The following is a 23,583-nucleotide window of genomic DNA, read 5'->3' as shown; positions in this document are numbered from 1 at the left end:
ATCGCTGTAACTTTTGAACGGAGTTATTTTCAGATATGATATTTCGTAGGTGGTTTTCTACACTCATTAAGCAACTCCTAGGGAAAAATTAGATTGATCGGTTCAGTCATGCATGAGTAATTAAAGATTGAATTGAAAATGACCATTTTTGAAAGTCACAAGAGTCGTTTTTTAGATTGTGCAAATACAAAGTTGGGCAAAAGTTGTTTTAGGTGAATTTTATGGTGTTATGCTGTTTTACTATCCATCATTTAGCCACTCCACACACAATTTTGATATCTTATTTTCATGGTTGAGTGAGCACAATATCGCAGGGGCCGCGGAAGCGGGGTGGGGGCCCCCCACTTTTTTCCAAAAGCATGTACAAAAATGTAAAAATGACCATACGATTGTGATTTTTTGCATGGTCAGCCCCCCACACTTTTTGATCAGCCCCTCCCCCACACATTGAAAACCGTTCCACGGCCTCTGTATTGTGACGTATCATCATAAGGGTTTTTGGTAGTATCCTCTACAACTTGTTAGGTCATATTAAAATTTGAAAATGTTGGTGGCTCCCCCGATTATAGGCCTCTCCCCCATTTTTAAATTCTGGATCCACCACTGATTTGTCCATAAATTAAACTGATCATGAGAAATAGTTAGGAAAAGAATACATTTATGCTGTACAAAGAGTATTCATTCCTAAGTTTTCGAATGTGCTCCCTCAACCATGAAAATGTTAAAAGTTCGGAAAGTGTGTGGTGATAGAAATGATGGATGATAAAAACAGCGGCAATTAAAGTTGCATTGAAATCGAATTATTCCCCAATATTCATCTTATTACCCTTTAAAACGAGTCTGTGACATTGAAAATACCAATTTTCCCACTTTGATGCGTGCTCATTCATCCGTAAATAAACAAATCGAATTCATTTTTGCACAGAATTCTGCCCATGAGTTGATGAACATTACTGCCAAATGACATTGCTAAAGACAGCCTTGAAAAAAAGTTCCACCATATTGAATAAGGGGTTACTTATTCTTAAACATATGCACCCATAATGTACACAAGTCTATGAGAGAGGAAGTCAAAATTTTAACAAATATGAAATACGTGGTTTGTTTCATGGACGGTTTTTGTTACTTCTGCTAACATTTATTTCATGAAACTTCGCACATGGCTTCAGAGTAACACTATCCAAAAGGTGCGCACACCAAAATAATAATTCAATACGGCACAGAGTGGGGCCAAGGCCTTGAAATTTCTTCTCATTTGCATAATTTTCGAATATTGTGTGCTCACTGATGCATTAAACATCGGGATTTTCATAAAAATCAAATCAAATGAACTATGCAAGGAGGTTTGTGACAGATATCCACAGTTACAAATTGCATTTTTTCCAATAACGTAAAAAAGAGCTAATCACATTCCAGATGTTCATTCAAGAATGAATGGTTTAATTAAATGCCTTTGAATCATTGAAGCATGTTAATTGGTCATGAACATAATGAAAAAGTTGATAAAGGATCAGTTTCAGTTACCAAAATGGAACAATACTTGCCTATGATATTTGAAAATCGCATTTTTTGTTTTCAATAAATGTTCATTGAACCGTGAAAAGATGAATATTGTTGAAGATACTCTTCCCAAACACAAATGTCATCATATTCTATCATTTGTATTGATGACAATGTGTAAAAAATCAAATTATAGCAAATTTTGACTTGTGTTCATTCAACTGTGAAATTTAGCCCAAAAATTGTATTGTCTTTTAGAAAGTACCTTTTACAAGCCTTCTGACTATTTTTCATGATGAAAATGTGGAATCAGTTCCAATAAAATGGAATCAAAGTCATGATTTTTGGCTTGTGACTTTTGAAAAGTGAGATTTTTGCCTTCGGACGGTGCTCACTGAAGCATGACGTAAATCACATCCATAACATTTACTCAGAGGGTAGCTTATAAAATTACCTACCCGCTTATGTAAAAATATATCAAAAACTCGCACTGGTTCGGAAATTATTGATATTTGTTCAAGGGGGACTTACTTTTTTTGTTGTGTATACATGTCATAGCCAAGTCCTTTTAAAGCACATAGAGATGTTAATGTGTATTATGTGCTATACAAGAACTGACTATTATTACTATTATTTTCAAAGAATGTAAAATTTACACATTAGAATGAAGAGAAGATGAATTAAATATTAAAACAATAAGATACATGTACATGTAAATGACAATGCCATGATTAATTTAATAAAATCTGGAGGGATAAAATCAATTTTACAAGTCGAATTCAAAGGTCAAGTCCACCTCAGAAAAATGTTGATTTGAATCAATAGAGAAAAATCAGACAAGCACAATGCTGCAAATTTCATCAAAATCGGATGTAAAATAAGAAAGTTATGACATTTCAAAGTTTCGCTTATTTTCAACAAAATAGTTATACGAACGAGCCAGTTACATCCAAATGAGGAAGTCGATGATGTCACTCACTCACTATTTCTTTTTTATTGTTTGAATTTTTCAATATTTATGAATTTGACGATTAGGACCTCCTTGCCTGAAGCACAAAATGTTAAAATAATGGAATTCCACTTGTTCAGGGAGGAATGAAACTTCATTTCACATGACAATGACGAGAAAATAAAAATATTTCATATTTCATATAATAAAATACAAAAGAAATAGTGAGTGATGTCATCAGTTCCTCATTTGCATACCGACCGAGATGTGCATATGGGGTATCTTGTGAAATGAAGCAAAACTTTAAAGATAAATTCCAGTATTGGTAACGATCTCAAAATGACTTTTTACAGAATCTAATATAATGAACACCCAAGTGTCTGTTTGTATGAATAAAAAATATGTGCCAAAGGATTCTGGAAGAAACTGTGTAATTGCTGAGAAATAAGCATAATTAGCGCGGATTCGGTCACTTCCGTCGGGTCTTTATTCCAGCAATAATAATACACTGTCCCATGTGTACCTATCTGTGTTGGTGATCTTCAGTGTGAACATTTTCAGCTTAGATTTCAAGATTTCACAAAGTTCAGTTTATGTAACGGTACCAGATCTAGATTCTTGATGATATACTGACGATTAAGCCTGGTTTTACAGACTTTCTCATGAAATCAGTGTTTACTGCAACTACTGGCATTTCTCTTTAAAATGTCATAGCTTTTTTTTATTTCATATCCGATTTTGATGAAATTTTCAGTGTTGTGTTTGTTTGATTATTATTCAAATCATTTTTTTTTGGGGTGGATTTGTCCTTTAAGAAAAACCCAGAGGATAAACAGAATTCAGTTTGGTCTTCTCCTGAGAGATGCACTGTAAAATACATGATTATAAGATTGTGATAACACTAATACTACTAACACTAGGCCTCGGATCAATGTCAATTTTACCATTCAATTATTTCCTGAAAAAAAACCCAATCATTTGATTGTTCGTTGGGAAGATCGTCTTCTAAGCCAATAGTTGACCTAATTATGAAGACCTCTCAAACAGGGTGTCAGTAACATCTAGGGTGGAGTATTATATGTTCCTTATAAATGAAAACCCTTCTCTTTCATTTCTTTTTCAAAACAAACTACATGAAATGAGATTAAAAAATTTTCACTTGAAATACCTCTCAAAATTAAATTTTTCATCTTTTGAACCTATAATTGGTTCTATTTTGGAATCTAGCAACATCTACATGTCTATAATTTGGTGATAACGCATGTTGGAATGTTGTTTTGATTGTGTAAAAAGAGATCGTCTTGAAACATGAAAAGAATTCTTGTTCCCACCGCTGTCTTTCTACCTCTCTCTCTCTCTAACAGAAACACACACACACCCACACACAGAGATGGAGAGGGGTCAATTTGTTTCTGAAGTCACAGCCTTACATGGCTTCTTCTTTGTCTCCAAAAACTTTTATTGGCCATTGAATATCCAATCACATATCGGCTCAAGTCAGCTACATGTAGTTGCGTGTGTGTGTGTGTGTACTTTCTGTACACGCAAACATGCAACCATAATTACATACACCTACACATATGCATACTACATACATTGTGTATTGATGGCATGCGAGGCCGGGTGGATTAAATTCTTTTTGACCTCTTTCAGGTTGGTGTTTAACAGTGAATGTGATACAATCATTGTTTATTTTTGAAAACTTACATCTGTAACATCATTTTTAAACCTGTATCAAGTAGTTAAAAGCAATTGTTGTCATTTTGTTACTATAACTTGAGTATTCGAGTTATCCCAAGTGTCAAATCGGGGTCTGCCGAACATTCAAATGGTGTAAATTTTGCTAATCAATTAGCGATCGGTGGCAAGCTGTTCGATCAATCAATGTTTACTCCCAGGCCTAACTAACTACTACTAATAATACTGGTAATAGTGATGACATTTTGTTTCCCTTCGTATTACAACAAGTGATGATGATGTAGAAGGCAATATTAACAATAATAAATGTAAGTCATTTTCATTATCATCATAATCATCATCATAAGGATAATAACAATAAAAATGATAACAACAGTAATAAAGCCCTGGTCAGAAGCCAGACCATCCTGGATCAGATACTTGGGAAAGATCCATGTAGACACTTTGGGCATCCTTGGAGGTCAGTGTACGCCTAAGAGGGTAACATGGGAGTTTTTGGGAAGTCCAAATCATTAGGCAACATCCGTCAACTGCAGTGTTGGCAGAACCATTCGGGATGGTCTGTGAAGCTGCCATGTATGTAGGTCTGTGCTAACACCCTGAAGGTCCATGTAGTTGCCTTGTTCTGTTGGCATGGTCCATGTAGATGTCATTCAGGATCTGTTGTTATATGTGACTGGGGCTTGATAATCACATCGATCATTTACATCAAGCTGATACATGTATGTGTATCCTACTCTGTATTCAACTGTTGTGTAAAAGGAAATAATTGTAATTCACTGTCTACTCAAATACCTGTTTGAATGACGTTAATTTCTTGCTGATCTCTGCCTTCTGGTGATGGACTTCTTGGAGTTCATCAAGAACTTCTAAACGGGATATCTCCAGGGTGCGTAACCCCTCATTGACCTCTGTCTGGATCTCTTCTTTAAGGTGCTGGAGCTGTGAATCTAGCTTTTTTTCCTGGTCAATAACCTCCTCATGAGTGTGAAGCTGGAGATTACAAGTAGTAACAAAGTAAAAGAGATTTACCACCTCTTTGGGAATACAGGGATACTTCCTTTTGATGATAGACAGCAAGGGAACAAAAACTAGAAAATTCATGCGATTTAATAAATATTTACAAACCCCACTTAAAAGATAAAAAAGTAGTTGCAGAAAACACTGATTTCATGAGAAAGTCTGTACAATCAAGTTGTCACCACATCATCCTAAATTTAAAAGTTTCGGTAAAGCTACATAAACTGAATTTCATGAAATTTAGGCTGAACAAGTGGAACACACTTGGCAGTTTTGCCTGCATCCACGATTAAATATAGTAGCAGAGCTGACTTGGGACATAAAATCCTCTCAACATGATAGATTTCATTGCCTTTTCACCTCAAGTGAAATAAACTCCAAAAAGACTTTATCTCATCATAACTAGATCAATATAATCACAGAAATGGTTAACACATAACATTTATAAGGTGCTTACTACTGGTGTTTCTAAGCGCACTGTGTTCTGTTTATGGTTTGTACTTGGGTTAAAAAAAAAGTGGCAGGGGAAAATGACACAGCTAATACTACTATACAAATAATCAACAAGTGGAATGCCTGTGGCCGTCTCACCTGCATCACGCGGTTCAATATAGCAGCAGTGCTGACTTTGAATACTACTCTAACTCGCACAAGATGTTCAGTGATACATGGTTACTCTTATGTCCACTTTTTATGAACTAGACCAATAAACTTACGGGCTATTCCACGGTTACTCACGTTACATTTGGAGACACCTTGACTCATACTTGGAGCTGTAACTCCATTATTATTGATAGGAACTAAAAATCTCCTTATCACAACAAAGTACACAGTCTGACTATCCTTTGTATAAAAACAAAACTTGGGAAATTCTATTATGCTCCTGGCAAATCTTTGGAATGTGTCGGTTACTCACGTTACATGATTTGGACATGCATAAAATGCAAAGTCAACATAAGTGAAAAGTCTCCTCATACAAGGCTTTTATGAAAGTTGATTATATCCATTTCAAAGAAGTATATTAGGGAGACAAAACTTTGTATATAATTAAAAAAATAAAGAACACATGGTTTTTACTTGGGGTGCAGATAATATGGTTACTCACGTTACGGTTACTCACGTTACATTTTGTCCATGTATGGTTAACAACACACATGTCATTAGAAATTCAATAATGTGTGTAAAATTCATTGCTAGGAACATCTAAGAGATTTTATACCAAAAATTTGAACAATTGGAGCTTTATTAGGGAATAGGGGGGAAAAGTATGATTTCGCTTACTAATTATGCATAAATTAGCATAATCGCTTAATACCAATTTGCATGAAATAAATTACTGTATAGTATTGTAGATTATGTCCAAGACAACCTGCACGCAAATTTTCGGCGTGATCGTGCGGCCAATGGCCGAGATCTCAAGGGGGGCCTGGGAGCCCCCCCCTCCCCCCGGGCTGTATCAACTCCCAAAATACCCCGGCCTAGACAGGGTTACAGGTAAGGGCATTCAATGTGTTGTTCAAACACTCTTTAAAGTTTGGTTAATCAAAACCAAGTCTTACTAATGCACTCTCGCATTGTGAATACTTCTACTAATATTCAATTTTTGTGTGTGATTGTATGACCACTGATATTTTGATGAACAAAGAGTCGCATCAAAGAGATGTACTCTCATTTTGCTTTTAATTAATCAAAAATAACTTCACAACTAACCATGAGACTTAAAACTTGACATCCCACAGAAAATGTTACCGAACTGAATAATTTTTACTGGTTACTCACATTACATGATGGTTACTCCGTTACAAAGTTACTCACGTTACAGTTTTTCTTCATCAATTTAAAAAAAAATTGCACTTTTTAATGATTTTGATAGTCATCACTGTGTCAAAGATTGTTTGAAGGAAGAGAATTTAAAATCCCACCAATTAACTGTGAAGAATTTTTCTCTCAGAAAACAAAGTCAGTTTTTTCGGTTACTCACGTTACATCACCTGAACAGGTTGCAATATTTATTTTTGAATGAGTAATACAAATTTACTTGAAAAGCAGTTGTGTATTTTAAGTAATTTGACTCTTCTAAACTTCAGAAATATATAAAGTGGTATGTTGTTGCAACAAAAAATGGTAATAAGGCATATTTAATTTTTCGCTATTTTTCTTGTATTTTGGTACACAATGGAAGACACAACTTTTGACCATTTTTTTCCAAAGTATACATATGAAAATAAACTTTTTATTTCTTGTTCCTGAAACTATCATGTATGAAGGACTTAAAGTATTAAAAAATTCAAGAAAATATTGAATTTGAATTTTTAAGCTCATGTCCACCAACCTGTGGGATTGCCCAGATATGATGGTTATTCAACAAAAAACCCCAACATGGCCAAAGTTCATTGACCTTACATGACCTTTGATCTTGATCATGTGACCTGAAACTCGAACAGGATGTTCAGTGATACTTGATTACTCTTATGTACAAGTTTCAAGAATCAGATCCATAAACTTTCAAAGTTATGATGGTAATTCAACAGATACACCCAATTCGGCCAAAGTTCATTGACCTTTGACCTTGGTCATGTGACCTGAAACGTGCACAGGATGTTCAGTGATACTTGATTACTCTAATGTCCAAGTTTAATGAACTAGACCAACAAACTTTCAAAGTTATGATGGTAATTCAACAGATACCCCCGATTCGGCCAAAGTTCATTGACCCTAAATGACCTTTGACCTTAATCATGAGACCTGAAACTTGCACAAAATTTTCAGTGATGCTTGATTACTATTATTTCCAAGTTTCATGAATCAGATCCATAAACTTTCCAAGTTATGATGGGAATTCAACAGATATCCCCAATTCGGCCAAAGTTCATTGACCCTAAATGACCTTTTACCTTGGTCATGTGACGTGAAACTCATGCAGGATGTTCAGTGATACTTGATTAACCTTATGTCCAAGTTTCATGAACTAGGTCCATATATTTTCTAAGTTATGATGACATTTCAAAAACTTAACCTCAGGTTAAGATTTCGATGTTGATTCCTCCAACATGGTCTAAGTTCATTGACCCTAAATGACCTTTGACCTTGGTCATGTGGCATGAAACTCTAATAGGATGTTCAGTAATACTTGATTAACCTTATGGCCAAGTTTTATTAACTAGGTCCATATACTTTCTAAGTTATGACGTCATTTCAAAAACTTAACCTCAGGTTAAGATTTGATGTTGACGCCGCCGCCGCCTCCGTCGGAAAAGCGGCGCCTATAGTCTCACTTTGCTTCGCAGGTGAGACAAAAATAAAAACTGGTGTGCTATCCAATTGACCGACCCACAACTGACAGTACATGTGTAAAGTCCTTGAGGGACTGAGATAAGAAAGTGGATAGAAATGGAGGTGAAATGGAAAGGCAAGAAAGTGGAGGTTGAAAGGAGAGTATTCTTTTCGAAACAGGTGTAGTCCATAAAAGGAATGAAAACCAGGAAGGAGTGGAAAGTTGAGTAGTAGGCAGGCTTGAGTAGGTTAGAGAAGGCTGGCTAGAATTGGTGATTCGAGTAGGAGCAAGAGAGTAGAATCAACATTTTGGGTAGGTTGACTGTCCATCTTCAGGACAGTCAACCTGCCCATCGATAGATCTTTTGCGATTCTTCATACCACCATGCAAAACTTCAAACATCATCTCGATTATTATACATTTAAAGTTAAAAAAATACTCCCATCATGGTCAAAGTTCACTGACCCTAAATGACCTTTGACCTTAATTATATGACTTGAAATTCATGCAAGATAATCAGTGCTACTTGACTACCCCTTTGTCCAAGTTTCATGAACTAACTCAATGCACTTTAAAAGTAAAGACTTTCAAAGTAATGACGGCAAATCAGCAAATAACCCCAACATGGCCAATGTTCATTGACCAAAAATGACCTTTGACGTTGGTCATGTGACCTGAAACTCACATAGGATATTCGTTGATAATTGCTCTTATTACTTTGAAAGTTATGATGGCAATTCAACAAATACCCCGAACAAGTTTGTTAGCCCTAAATGACCTTTGACCTTGGTCATGGGACCTGAAACTAAGGCAGAATAATTAGTGATATACCATTCCTCCCATGCCACAAAGTGTCATGAACTAGATCTATACAATTTCAAAGTTATGACATTTCAAATAAACCTAAACCTTCATTGTCTCTGTACTTTACAAAAGAAAATGGTGAAAATGATTGATGATGAACAAAATATTGCAAATGAGTTAATTTTTTTAATCTCGTGTTGTAATTCAAATAACTTGCCTCAAAATAATGTAAATTCCCAGTTTATATATTTAACTAAACCGAATTCTACCTCATTGTTCTTCAAGCCTATCACTGAAAGTGAAATAATTCAAATTTGCAGGTCTTTGAAAAATACATAATCATGTGGATATGATAAAATTGGATGTAATGCGTTAAAAAATATTATTTATGCTTTTTTTTAAACCTTTGACTTATATTTTAATATATCACTATCAACCAGTAGATTTCCAAGCAAACTTAAAATAGCTAAGATCATTCCTGTTTTAAAAAAAAGATGATTATCATTTATTTCAAAACTACTGGCCTTCATCTTTGTTGCCCTGTATAGCAAAATTATTAGAAAAGTGTGTTTATAATCGTGTCTATGATTTTCTTTTAAAACATAATATACTTTCAGATTGTCAATTTGGATTCAGACGTAATCACTCAACCACACATGCTTTTATTGATTTGCAGGACAAATTGACAATGGCAATTGAAAACAATGAATTTTGTAATGGAATTTTTATGGATTTATGGATTTCTCGAAAGCCTTCGATATAGTAGACCATTCGATACTTTTGTCAAAATTACTTCATTACGGGATACGTGTTACTCCTTTCAATTCTTTTAAAAGCTACCTAGAAAATTGTTTGCAATTTACTCTGTTCAAAAATTCATCTTCTGATTTTGGCAATATTTTGCGTGGAATGCCACAGGGATCCATTCTCAGTCCGGTACTAATTTTAATTTACATTAATGATCTGACCCAATCTTCCCATGTTTTTCAACATATTATGTTTGCCAATGATAATACTCTCATTTATTCACAGTCTGGTTTGGAAATGTTTAAAAGAAAATTAATAAAGAATTTAATAATGTTTCAAAGAGGTTTAATGTGAATAGACTTTTGCTCAATCTTAGTAAAACAAATTTTTGTATACTTCATAATAAGAATTACAGGTCAATTATCCTTGATGAAATATCTTCTAGGTATTAACTCCATATCTATTTCAAAATCACATGTTATTACTTTTCTTGGAGTATTATTAGATTGTAATCTTCGATGGGATGCGCAAGTAGATTTCATAACAAAGAAAGTATCAAAATCAATTGGTATTATGAATAAATTAAAGTCTAATGTGCCATTGTCTATTATTTACTGTATACAACTCTCTTATATTGCCATACATGTATTTGAATTACTGTATAGGTGTATGGGGAAATTCAGCTCAAGGTAAACTCGGCATTTTGTTTAAGTTACAAAAGAAGGCTTTACGTATATGTACAGGTAGTGAATATCATGCCAACTCTGATCCTTTGTTTTTCCGTTTAAAATCTTTAAATATTTTTGATTTATTCAGTTACCATATAGCATTGCTTGGCTTTCAGTACTTTCAATACTTATTACCATATAATATATCATCCATGTTCTCAATTAATCATCAAATTCACTGCCATGAAACTAGTCTCCGTAATTTATTTCATTTATGGAAAATAAAAACTTCTCTATCAAAAAAATCTGTAAGAAATACCCAACCAATACTTTGGAACAAGATACCATTAGATGTTGTTTGAAGCCTATCGCCACCATAGTACTTCCCTACATCGGCAAGACTTCACACCGAATACAACACATCCTTCACTCTGCCAACATCCTCGTCAGACACCAATCCTCTCGTAAGCTCCACTCCATCATTCACTCTCATAAGGACAAGCACCCATCCAACAAGCAACCAGGCGTATACAAGATCCCCTGCGGCTGTTAAAGCCTACATTGGAGAAACCGGCAGAGACTTCGACACCAGACTTAAGGAACACAAGACCCACCACCGACGCAGCCACTGGGACCGATCTGCCATCGTCAAGCACGCACAACAAGAAAATCACCGCATAGAATGGGACAAGAGCCACCTAATCACCAACATCCGGCACTGGAATACCAGAAGGGTCAGGGAAGCTATTGAGATACATCAACACAACACTGTGCCTGAAGACCCTGGCCTCCACATCAAAAGCATCTGGCACCCAATCCTACGTCACCACCAAACTTCTAACCAATCCACAAGCAACCCGCCGTCCACCGTCACCCCACCAAGCCCTCCTACCCAACACAGCAGTCTGATTGCATCACCAACTCAACCAGTGAATTCGCCGACGCACACACCGCCGCCGCCGACACCTCGCTACAACCTCCGCCGCCGACCCAACACCTCATCCGTACACCAGGCCACCCACTCACTCCCGCCGAAGCTTACCCGATGAGTCCGCCGACCAACACGCAAAGAACGCCACTACTAATGTACCTACCACATCGCCGACACACACGCCGCCGTAACTCACGCCGCTGTCTACTCACCGCGTCCGCATACCACGCCCACTCGTTTCCCGCCAAAACCGCCGACCCACGCACAGAGCGCCACCTACGATGTCAGCCCGCCGTACCGCCGCATGCCGAGCGAACACTCACTCCTGAAGACGGACAGTCAACCTGTCCGAAACGTCGAGTCTCTCCTCATCAGCTCTACTACTCGAGCTGTTCTCACTCAACATTCCTTCTGGTTCACAGTCCTTTTCAGGACTATTTTCAAGAAAGAATACTCTAGTCTCAAATCTCCACTTTCTTGACTATCCACTTCTTCTCTTCTTCTATCCACTGTTTCTATAACACTCCACATGTTGTACCGTAAACCACATCAGCAAAAGATACCATTAATCATGCGTTTAATAAAATCCAAATCAACTTTTAAAAAAATGGCTAAAATTTCATCTGTATTCAAAGTATAAATGATAAATCACCCACCCGTATTCGTCTTTTATCTCTTGTTTTTTTTATATTTTTTTGGTCTCGTTTGTTGTACTTTTTTAAAAAACTTTCTGATGTATAATCTATGTTCTAAAATAATAATGTGAATTATACATATTTTTGTGAGAACTTTTAATTTGCAAAGCCATATCAGGCTTTTCCAAAGGTTCTCCTTTTCCATTATCAATATTTGTTAATGATGAACACTCTTTATGCATTATTGTTTCGATTTTAAAATTTGTATATACATATGCATTGTTTGTAATAATTGCATGAATATGTTTTTATGAGAATGGAATAAATAAATGATCAATTCAATTAAAAAGAAATCTTAACCAAGGTTAAGATTTTTTTTTTATTGAAGTTCATTCCCCAAGTTCATTGACCCTAAATTACCTTTGACCTTGGTCATGTGATCTGAAACTCATGCAAAATGTTCAGTAATACTTTAATACCCTAATGTACAAGTTTCATGTACTAGGTCCATATACTTCCTAAGTTAAGAAGACATTTAAAAAATTTTGTTAAGATTTCAATGTTGATGCTCACGCCAGAAAAGTAGCGCCTAAAGTCTCATTCTTCTATGCAGGCGAACAAAAAATGAAATGGGGAAATTCAAAAGAAAAGCCTATAAGGCATGCACTTTCAGGGATAAATATTGATTTGAAGTAGCCACATTCTTAAAAAGTCCTTGGGTATTAAAACTACCTGTTGTTTTGTGATGAGGTATTCTTGTTTCCAATTCTCCACTTCTTTGCTCATTCTGATGGCATGCTTAGACTCCTCCTCCAGTCTCATCTTCAAACTTTCAATCTCTTGATTCAGCTTCCTGTGTTCAACTCTGAAATCCTGTAAAGAGACAACAAAACAATGTAAGCCCTTGATGTTGTGAGAGGTTATATCTTTCCTTTGAAGTGTAACTTGTAGGTCATAAAGGAGTGGTCGGAAATTCCAGTGGAGACTCGCGGGTGGGAAAACAACAGCCTGTCAGAGTTCCGAACGTGATTAGCATTGATAATATGACTATGGTCATGTGTAGGTGTAGTCATCAGCTTGGAAAACCAATGGTCATCCATAAGATTGTTGAACAACTGAGTGTGTATGGATGAAGAGACATCTAACTGTTTATTAAGATCTCCAGTAATAATGAATGGATACAATAGGGTTGCAATACAGGGTTGCGATAGGGTTTTCATTAGGTTTTGGGTTAGGATAGGGTATAGTGCTAAATCCAGGGTTAAAGTTGGTCATTCCATTTGCGTGTGGAATTTATAGCAGAGCAAATATCATGGAACCAGTCCACCCGATGCAGCGACAGTCACCTCACGGTAGGCTTGTGTAAGTCATCGGGAAGCAGAACACCTGAAGAAGGGCAACCGCTCAGGAATAGAAAGTGAAGCCTGGGTGTTATTTACCTGTGTTGGCTGGAACACCTTCATCATGCACTTTGGAAGCCAGCTCCGAGCTCTATCACCAAGTCCATGCAGCGGTGACAGGACGCTGTCGGTCTATAAATCATCTGAAGATTCATCAGAGGAAATGGTAACAAGGTTCATGGTGGACAGCTGGTTCCAACTGTCAACAAACTCATCGCCGGGTAGGGCACCAAGGGCTGCCAGCACATGGGCAGCTCGAGATATGAAGGCCTCACTGGTGGAGTTGGATCCCCAGCGGGTTCTCAAAATTAAGGCAAATTCTGTCTGGTCTGAGCCGGAGGAAACAGAGAGCTAGAAGCCTGAATTAAATAGGAACGAGTAGAGATGGCTGAACCACGAGTATCATACCTGAATGGGCAACCCTTGACAGTGTACAGGTACATGTATGGGTGTTGTACGTGGCTTGAAGCTCACTGGGTGGCTAAATCGCATACCAGGAATAATGTCCGGTGTGACAGGGTCTCCCATGAAGACGTGTATGCACTACCATGTGTTAATCTTGCTGCTATTTGAGGTGTGTCTTAGGACCCTTAACTGAGAGAGGGCGTCAACACCAATGGTGTGGTGTGTTACAGCCACATCTGAACCAGCACCCGCTTGTCTCACATGCCTTACCTTTTCTGGTTGAGCTAGTAAATACTATACAATATACATGAAAAGGAGGCTTCTCCCCTGAATATCTGCTTTTTTCACCTGTCACAGATTCTCCAATGAGGAGGGGAGGCCGTAAGTCGATGGATCTCACCATCGTAAGCCTGCGATAACAAAAGTAGTTCGCAGAAGAGACAATCAAAGAATACAAATGGAACAAAGTGTGGAAATAATTGAGCTGTGCAGAATTTCAACAGCTGCAAGAAAGGAAAAATCCTATACAAAGTGCGGGGAACTAGTTTGTACATTTGTTCAAGTTTATTGCAGTTTTGTTTGTTCATTTCAGTTTTGGTTACAAGTTCATTACTTTTTAAGCCAGAGTTCTTTAACCCCTCTCTCATTTTCAGGACATTGCTCTACTCCACAATAATCCTAATCTAATGAAAATTCCTCTTTTCTTTAGTCTCCATCAGATTTCTTGACTTTTATCCTCATTTATCTTTGTTATCCCCATCTCCATTGTTACCCTCATCCATCCTTCATTCCTTGCACCCCACACTTGACCATTCCTTTCTTATCAAATTCCTTTATCTCTTGGCCTTCTCTTCAGCTATGTTAATTACTCCCCTCCTCTCTCTTGGTTGACTAAATCATGAATATTTATTTTGTAAGACTCCTGTGATTGGTTCCTATCCATGATGATGTGTTACTTTCTTAATATCATCTTCCAAGTTAATTTGAATATGTATTGAAATCTAGTACCTGGTACAAAGAAAGCCTACAGAAGAAATGAAGAATAAATTATGCCCTGCCAAGCTAAGGCAGTTGACCACATCTACCCCTTCATCTGTTCTTGTTCTATGTTGGAAGAACCTGCGTATACTTAGAGCTAATGAAATATAAAATATAGCTCCTACAAAAGCAACAAGCATCGTGTGAGCAACAAGGAATTTCAACCACGCATAGCAAACATGCATTTTCAAAGAATAAATTCCTAACCAAGAAATTCAAGTGACAGTGAGCACTCCAATAGAGATGACAAAGGGAGTCTATTGTTCCCATGCAAAGGTACCTGTTTGTACAAAGGATGCTAAAAAGAGAAAGCACAGCATGTACTAAATAAAATCTAGGGACATTTCCAACGAACTTGAAAAATAATATATGGTGTTGGGGAGTTGAAAATTTTACAAGCAATGAATGCTATTGTAAGATAAAAAGCATAAAAAACTCTGATTTTGACTTTGGCAAACAACTTATCTGAGTGTGCAAATGAAATATAGAGTTGCACTATCGGGAGTACTGGTGTGCATGTGACATATGGTGGTGTACTATTGGGAGTGCTTAGTGTGCAAGTGACGTATGGTGGTGCACTATCGGGAGTGCTGAGTGTGCAAGTGACGTATGGTGGTGAACTATCGGGAGTGCTGAGTGTGAAAGTGACGTATGATGGTGCACTATCGGGAGTGCTGAGTGTGCAAGTGACGTACGGTGGTGCACTATCGGGAGTGCTGAGTGTGAAAGTGACGTATGGTGGTGCAATATTGGGAGTGCTGAGTGTGAAAGTGACGTATGGTGGTGCACTATCGGGAGTGCTGAGTGTGAAAGTGACGTATGGTGGTGCACTATCGGGAGTGCTTAGTGTGAAAGTGACGTATGGTGGTGCACTATCAGGAGTGCTGAGTGTGAAAGTGACGTATGGTGGTGCACTATCGGGAGTGCTGAGTGTGCAAGTGACGTATGGTGGTTTAATATCGGGAATGCTGAGTGTGAAAGTAACGTATGGTGGTGCACTATCGGGAGTGATGAGTGTGAAAGTGAGGTATGGTGGTGCACTATCGGGAGTGCTGAGTGTGAAAGTGAGGTATGGTGGTGCACTATCGGGAGTGCTGAGTGTGAAAGTGAGGTATGGTGGTGCACTATCGGGAGTGCTGAGTGTGAAAGTGAGGTATGGTGGTGCACTATTGGGAGTGATGAGTGTGAAAGTGAGGTATGGTGGTGCACTATCGGGAGTGCTGAGTGTGAAAGTGACGTATGGTGGTGCACTATCGGGAGTGCTGAGTGTGAAAGTGACGTATGGTGGTGCACTATCGGGAGTGCTGAGTGTGAAAGTGACGTATGGTGGTGCACTATCGGGAGTGCTGAGTGTGAAAGTGACGTATGGTGGTGCACTATCGGGAGTGCTGCGTGTGCAAGTGACAACTTGCAGTAGGTCAAATTAGGGGAATTCAAGATGAATTAGCTTAGAGTAGGTAGATACATTGATTTATTGTAGATGTCTTTCCTGCACACTCATAAATAACATACAGTGTGAAATGCAATTTATATGCAATATATTTAAAATAGAACATGGTTTATTAATGCCCAGTCATTATCTTTAAGCAGTGTTCCATTGAATTGTAATTGAAATTACAGTTTTACCTTCCCTGCACACTTTACAAAGTTCATTAAAAAACAATGTGAACATAAATATGATCACAAAAGAGAAATCAATAGAGCAATATACACATCTAATTTAAAATAGTGATTATTACATGTACCTTTCCAGCACTGATCCATTTTCTTCTTAGCTGTTGGTTTTCTTGATCCAGCCGGTTCTTCTCTCCTTCTATTGCCTCTTTTTCCTATACGGCAACAAAAAACAAAACTAGAAATAAACGTGTCCAAAGGACACAGATGTCCCCACTTAACGCGATCAGAAGTTCATTCAATATGTTTGAACCAACTTGCATAAAAATATATAATGAACTGTCACCTTTGACCATTGACCTGCAGACTCCAAATTCGAACTTGGCCTATATTTTGGTGTCATCTACCTACACACCCCTATTTTTTAAAATCTGTTGAATATTTCATAAGTTATCACGCGGAAACCAACTCACATATTACATGAGCTGTGACCTTTGACCTGCGGACTCTGAATTCGAAATAAGCCTGTATTCTGGTGTCATCTACTTACACACCAACAATTTTAGAATCCATTAAATATTTTGAACCAAACATTTTTAATATCTAGTGAATATTTCCAAAGTTATCATCAGTCTTGGAGGTCTCAAGGTCAGCCAGTCCTCGGCCTTGGCCTCCTAATGCCGTGAGTCGGACTCGTCCTCGTAGCATGTGGCCTAGATGACCCGGCTCGAGGCTGGAAGATTTAATACTAATCTGGTGAATTTAGTAGTCAGTATTATTCTCTATTTTGAAGTATTTTCCAATAATATTTCAATGAAAATGTACATGTATATCCTACTGTTGATAATAAAGTTGATTTGCCCATGATTTGCCTCAACGCTAAAAGCTGCGCACATCAGTTTTGTGCTATAGCAGGCCGCACAGGCAGCGGACTACACAGCGAATTGCACTGTGCAGCTGCATGTATTGTATACGATTGCATGGGTAACTCGGCCGTATCGAAGGGCGAACTCTGCAGTCTATAAATCACACTTCAGTTGAACTGTTTCTTTCTTTCTTTTTAAGATAAAATCCTTGTTTGGGAGATTCTTTCATATTTTCAAATTTTTTCATTGATATTTAACACAGTAATATCAAATAGTATTGAATGAAAGTGTTTATAAATTTGTGTTTTTAACATGAGCATATTGCAATTATTGTAACTGAATTATTTGCGCGATTTTTCTCAGGCGCAGGCCCAACCTTATGTATTGTTATTATTATTATTATTATGATTATCAAAGGCTGTTTGTTTCCTCTTGATGTGAAGTTGCTGTGCTGCACAAATTTTTTGCGCTATGACTTACCACCTTTTTTACACAAAATATGAGCTTAATTTATTTTTCTTATTATTTACCTCAAAGTCAACAGATTTCTCTTTTCTTTGTCATTTTTTCTCTTTAATTGTAATTGATTAAGTATTTGTTGATTTGAATCAATTGTTGATTGAGTGATTGTTTTTTATTGTACGATGTCAAAGCAATTTCAAAAGGTTTAAAGTAAACCAACTAAAATATGACATTATTGCATTGACGCTATCAATGGCGACAATGCATTGTTGTTCGTATTCCTATTCCGCAATCTTCTTCTTCTGCCAAAAACCCCATTCACTTAACACATAGAGTGTTAACTCTGCCCAGGCCATGTCCAAATTCATCCAAATTTGGCAGGCATTGTCTCCAGCAACCCTAGTTGTGCACCTCCTATTTCATTTTCCAATATCACTCATGCATGACCGTGCAGGCACCATTTTGTAAATTTCAAGCCATTTGCATAACATTGATAATCCCGTCAAAACTCCCGTATCCTACATGCTACAGACTTCTAACAAATTGCTTTAGATAGTCAAACAGTTGCTCCATCATCTGTGTCACATAATCTGACCTTCAAAATGCCATCTTCGTGCCCTAAATTCAAATCCGAAATAGCCTTTCTTCAAAAATGTCATATATATTGAAATGTAAAGTAAAAAAATCGTAAAATGGCCATAACTTCCTTGTTATTATTCATTTTGAGCTCATATTTGTATGGTTTACTTATGGAATCACCCTTCACAATTCAACAGATTTTTATGCATCAGTGACTGTTATATATCCAAATAGCGCCCTCTATTGTAAAGTCGACAAATAGTATAATGACAATAACTTTCTTGTTATCATTCATTTCGGTCTGATGATATCATCCTTCATAATCCATATTCTTTTTACACATCAGGGACCATTACATTTAGAAAAAGGGTCCTCTATTGCAAACTAAAGAAATGTTAAAATGGCCATAAGTTCTTTGTTTTCATTCATTTCCGTCTCATATTTTCAGGGTATGCTTATTGTATCATTCCACACAATCCCTATGTTTTGTACGCATTAGGGAACATAACCTTTAAGAAATAGTGCCCTCTGTTGAAATATCGAAAATAGTAAAATGGCTATAAGTTTCTTGTTTTCAATCATTTCAGTCTGACATTTTCAGGGTTTGGTAATGGTAAACCTGTTTTCTAATAAATTTGTTTTTTTTTACGCATCAGTGACCATTACTTTTAGAAATAGCGCCATCTATTGAAAATTTGCAAAATGCAAAATAGCCATAACTTCCTCGTTTTCATCCATTTTGGTCTCATATTTTCATTGGTTGCTTATGGTAATATCTTTCGAAATTCACAGGCGTCAATGCATGCACATCGTTCTGAAACGATTGCAGTTCTAGTTTTAATTTGTTTGTTTACTTATATGACATTTTAATTTGTTTACTTAAACCTTTTAAAGTAAACTACAAATTAAAATAATGTCATATTTCAATTTGTTTTTTAAGGATTAAAAAAGACATTATTTTGATTTGTATGACATATTTCAATTTGCTTACTTTAAAGCTTTTAGAGTAAACAAATTAAAATATGACATTTTAATTTTGTGACTCGTACTGGGACCATGGTGACTACAAGACTGGTTATCATGTGGAAACCACCTAGCATACAGTACATGTATATAATGAGCTTTGACCTGTGGACTCATTATTCAAACTTCGCCTGTATTTTGGTGTCATCTACCTACACACCCAAATTTTTTAAAATCCATTAAATATTGTTTTAGTTATTGCGCACAAACCAAGTGGTGGGAAGGGAGGAAAAGGGGCAACATTTAATCCCCCTCTGGACTTTATGCGGGGGCATAAAAAAGAACAAATGAGATCACTTATAGCTCAGCTTTACAGTTTATACCCTGACACAAATGGATTCTTAACTACACACAGTCAAAACATCTACCTCTGCCATTGCTGGACCAAGAATACACTAAATATCTAACTTCTTAAATTTTCAAATACTTTCAGATATATGACCAACATTGCCCCAAAACTCAGATCCTTGGCACTCTTTTTGCATACTTAGACCAGACTTGAAGTTGATCCGTTATTTATCGCGAGAAAGACAACATGATGAACAGACATCTTGAAAACATAATGCCTCCGGCAAACCACCTACACATGTGGCCTGAAACTCGCAGAGGATGTTCAGTGATACTTGATTACTCTTATGTCTATGATTTATGAACTAGATCTATACACTTTCAGAGTTATGATGGCAAATCCAAAAATACTCCCAACATGGCGAAAGTTCATTGACCTTCAATGACCTTTGACCTTGGTCATGTGACCTGACACTCAGGCAGGATATTCTGTATTATCATATAGAGCATTTTAGCCATACATAAAATTTCCAGATTTTAATCTGCATCGATTGCCCGTGCAGTATCAGAGCATATATCTCAAAATGACCGAAATCCGACGAATATCCCATGAGCTCGTGGACAAAATTTACTGTTGAGTATGAGACCATATTGTATGGTCTAGTGCACAATAAGGCTTTTAGATATATTTCCTCATGTGTTTAATATCCACACCTCGAGATCAAATAAAATCAGAAATATTTGCAATCATCTATTTTCAACACAAATCACTTTTCAGTTATCCCATTAAATTGGCAGCATCACAGGTCGCCATCGAAGGCTACAGTGCTCCTGTGTATTCTTTTGTGCTTCTTTAGAAATGAAAAATTACATGAATTAATTTGCATTTTGTTGTCAATCAATCCTTTACTAACTCCATGGTCTTGGTTCATTCCTTTGCATAACTTATTCTTAAGGTCTCTGCAAGTTCTCAGTCCTATTCATTACTTGGATGGTTCATATATTTGTCCTTACAAGTTTTTATTGTTAGCAGGTGAATAAAATATTTATTATCTTGGGGTTAGTTGAGATTCCCATGAGAGGAACCTTACTTCAAAGTTATATTGGGGCAGTTCCACGGTTACTGAGTGACATTTAGAAACAAAGTTTTTAGCATTCAAACAAGGATATCCCACATATTGAAGTAGTTATTTTCAAAGAAATGGTACCTGACAGTAGTTGATGAAACCCACTTTTCAAAATAATAACATTTGTTATTTTGATCCACTGAAGGAATGAGATATGAATATTCATAAACATGGTTACGGAGTGACGCAAAATGGACATGAATATTTGAGGAGAAAACATATTGCTCAAACTCTGTGAACTTTAAATGGCTATCACAATGTTGAGTTATTGATTGGTTTCTATATTGTTAAAGCTTTAATATGCTGCATTACATTAAAAAATTGGTTTACTTTTTCATTAATTACAATTTAAAACATGAATCCATACCCGGTTACGGAGTGACATCTGAAATATTCACACACATGGAACGTAAAATGAACTTATATCTTAAAATTTTCTTTTGATATGATGAAAAATGATGACCTTCAGATTATCCAAAAGAAAATTTTACAAAACAAGCTACAGTTTTCTGTTAAATTGAAATTAAGTAAAAAAAAATATATATGTAGTCCCATGTATTGAATATTTTGTATGGTTTGGATTCTCTCTTATTAGGAGATGCGTAAGAAAAAAAATTGTTGCTAATTATGTTCCCCTTTTTAATTTATGAAATCACATATGAGTTTTGATTGAAAAATTTGATTCAGATTTGAAATAGAGCCAATATATATTTTTGGAATATGTCCACTATTGCTTGGAATTGCCCATTGGTCACTTGAAGCTTAGGAATCGGAGAGGCAAGACCTCTTGAGTTTTCTCTGTTAAGTCTAGGCTAGTAAAGGTAAGTTAGTCAGGGCAAACATCAAAGGACTTCAACCATGTTAAAGGATAATCGTTGATTAACTTCAATATTCCCCCAACAAGCTCGCTCAATCAGGTTCCATTGTCAAACAAATCCAGAGATGAAAATGATAGAACGTTTGGATTGAAATTGAAGGCACTAATAAACACAGTTAACTGTTTTGATACATTTGGATGTGTCAATCCTTTAATGTGAAATGATATCGACCTATAATAATGGTTGCATTAATGGGTTATTTTGCAAGTTAGAATTCTTATGTATAATATTTGATGTTGAAATGATTTGATCCTTGTTTTGTCAAATGTTACTTTCAGTTCTGTGTTTAACTCTAAGATTCCTGAAGGATGGGGGGGGGGGGGTATGGGGCATTATGGCCCACCTCAATATTTTTCTCAAACTCACTGTGCAGAATTTTTCGGACCGCATCGCTCATTGACTTATTTAGTAGTAATAATACAACGTTGCTTGTATAGCGCATATCAATAGGAAAATAAACAATGCAAGAGAGAGGATTAAAGCTACTGTATTACGTTAACTGTCTCAATTATGAAAATACTTACCTGATTTTCTTATTTACGAGATAACTGGATATACTCATTTGATTTGCTAGTTCATTACGATTAACTTGAACGCCGAATAAAAGTACACAATTTTCCTGCGCGTGCGCAGCATCTCCCTACGCACGCACTATCCCAAGATCATCACGCAAATAGGCGTCCATTTCCTCTTATGAGCCTGAACGCAAGACATGTTGCCACGCAAGGCGAGGGGTCGGTGGGAGGGTTCAAATTAGTATATCCAGTTATCTCCTAAATAAGAAAATCATGGTAAGTATTTTCATAATTTACTATCAATAACTGGGATATACTCATTTGATTTGCTAGACCAACACAGATTCAACGTGAAGGGAGGCATGTCTAGACTAAGAAGTGCGTAAAAATAGGGAGATGAAGACACGAAGGCCGCTGCCTTAAGGACAGAGGAGGCAAATAAGGTCTCATGCGAAGTAGTCCTTAAGAACAAGGAAGTGAAGGAATAGAAGTGCGTCAAATAGGCGGTCCTCAAGAAGTTGTAAACAACGATTCCATAGAAAGAACCCAAGAAGAATGATATTATAGTATCATGGGCCCTCGGCCTAGTGTGAGAAGAAGAACATCATCACCAACTGACTTGATCGTTTCAACAATCCAGAGTGAAAAGATGTCTCAAACGCAAACGGCTCGCGCGACAAAACAACCAACTGCACAGAGTTGGGAATTGTCTGATGAATGGCAAACAAAGACCAGGGTTAGAAGTCACACCTAATCTAAGCCAATCCCGGCAACGGTTCGGGAGCGATGCATAAGAATGCAAAGCTTTGTACTGTAAATGGTTACATATAAACAGATACAGGAGGGAACTCGACTGATAGACAGACAAAAGATACCCTGAATACCGACCAAAGAGGGAGTTAGTCAAGCATCAAGAACGACCGACAGGTGCCATGACGGACTAAGCCATACAAGCTCAACATTTGAGAAGAACGCGTTGAGAAGAACGCGTTGAGAAGAACTCAAGAGTTTGTAAGATTCTGATTTTGTTGAAAATTTCAACAAGAATCGTGATCGGAAGACTGAAGCTTGTACGGTTCAGTAAGTGATCAATCAATCAATCTGAGAAGGCAACAGCGGGGCTAATAAAAGCCACAGTCGAGTCACCGGCTTAATAATTTAA

The 23,583-nt window shown here is 36.9% G+C and overlaps 1 protein-coding gene across 1 annotated transcript in view; it reads right to left on the bottom strand.

The window, feature by feature from the left end:
- The window catches only part of LOC121429228 (centriolin-like), a 121,612-nt gene that overhangs the window by 11,000 nt on the left and 87,029 nt on the right, over window positions 1–23,583 (bottom strand). Inside the window, exons 12-14 of the mRNA XM_041626190.1 lie at window positions 16,815–16,898; window positions 12,959–13,099; window positions 4,943–5,140 (exon numbers count right to left, since the gene is read on the bottom strand). Of these exons, the coding sequence (XP_041482124.1) occupies window positions 4,943–5,140; window positions 12,959–13,099; window positions 16,815–16,898 (423 nt within the window). The remainder of the gene's footprint in view (window positions 1–4,942; window positions 5,141–12,958; window positions 13,100–16,814; window positions 16,899–23,583) is intronic.

This window comes from Lytechinus variegatus, chromosome 15 (assembly GCF_018143015.1).
Source record: "Lytechinus variegatus isolate NC3 chromosome 15, Lvar_3.0, whole genome shotgun sequence".
Lineage (NCBI taxonomy): Eukaryota > Metazoa > Echinodermata > Echinoidea > Temnopleuroida > Toxopneustidae > Lytechinus > Lytechinus variegatus.
The sequence above is the reverse complement of the archived record's forward strand: the minus strand, read 5'-3'. Positions and strand labels throughout refer to the sequence as shown.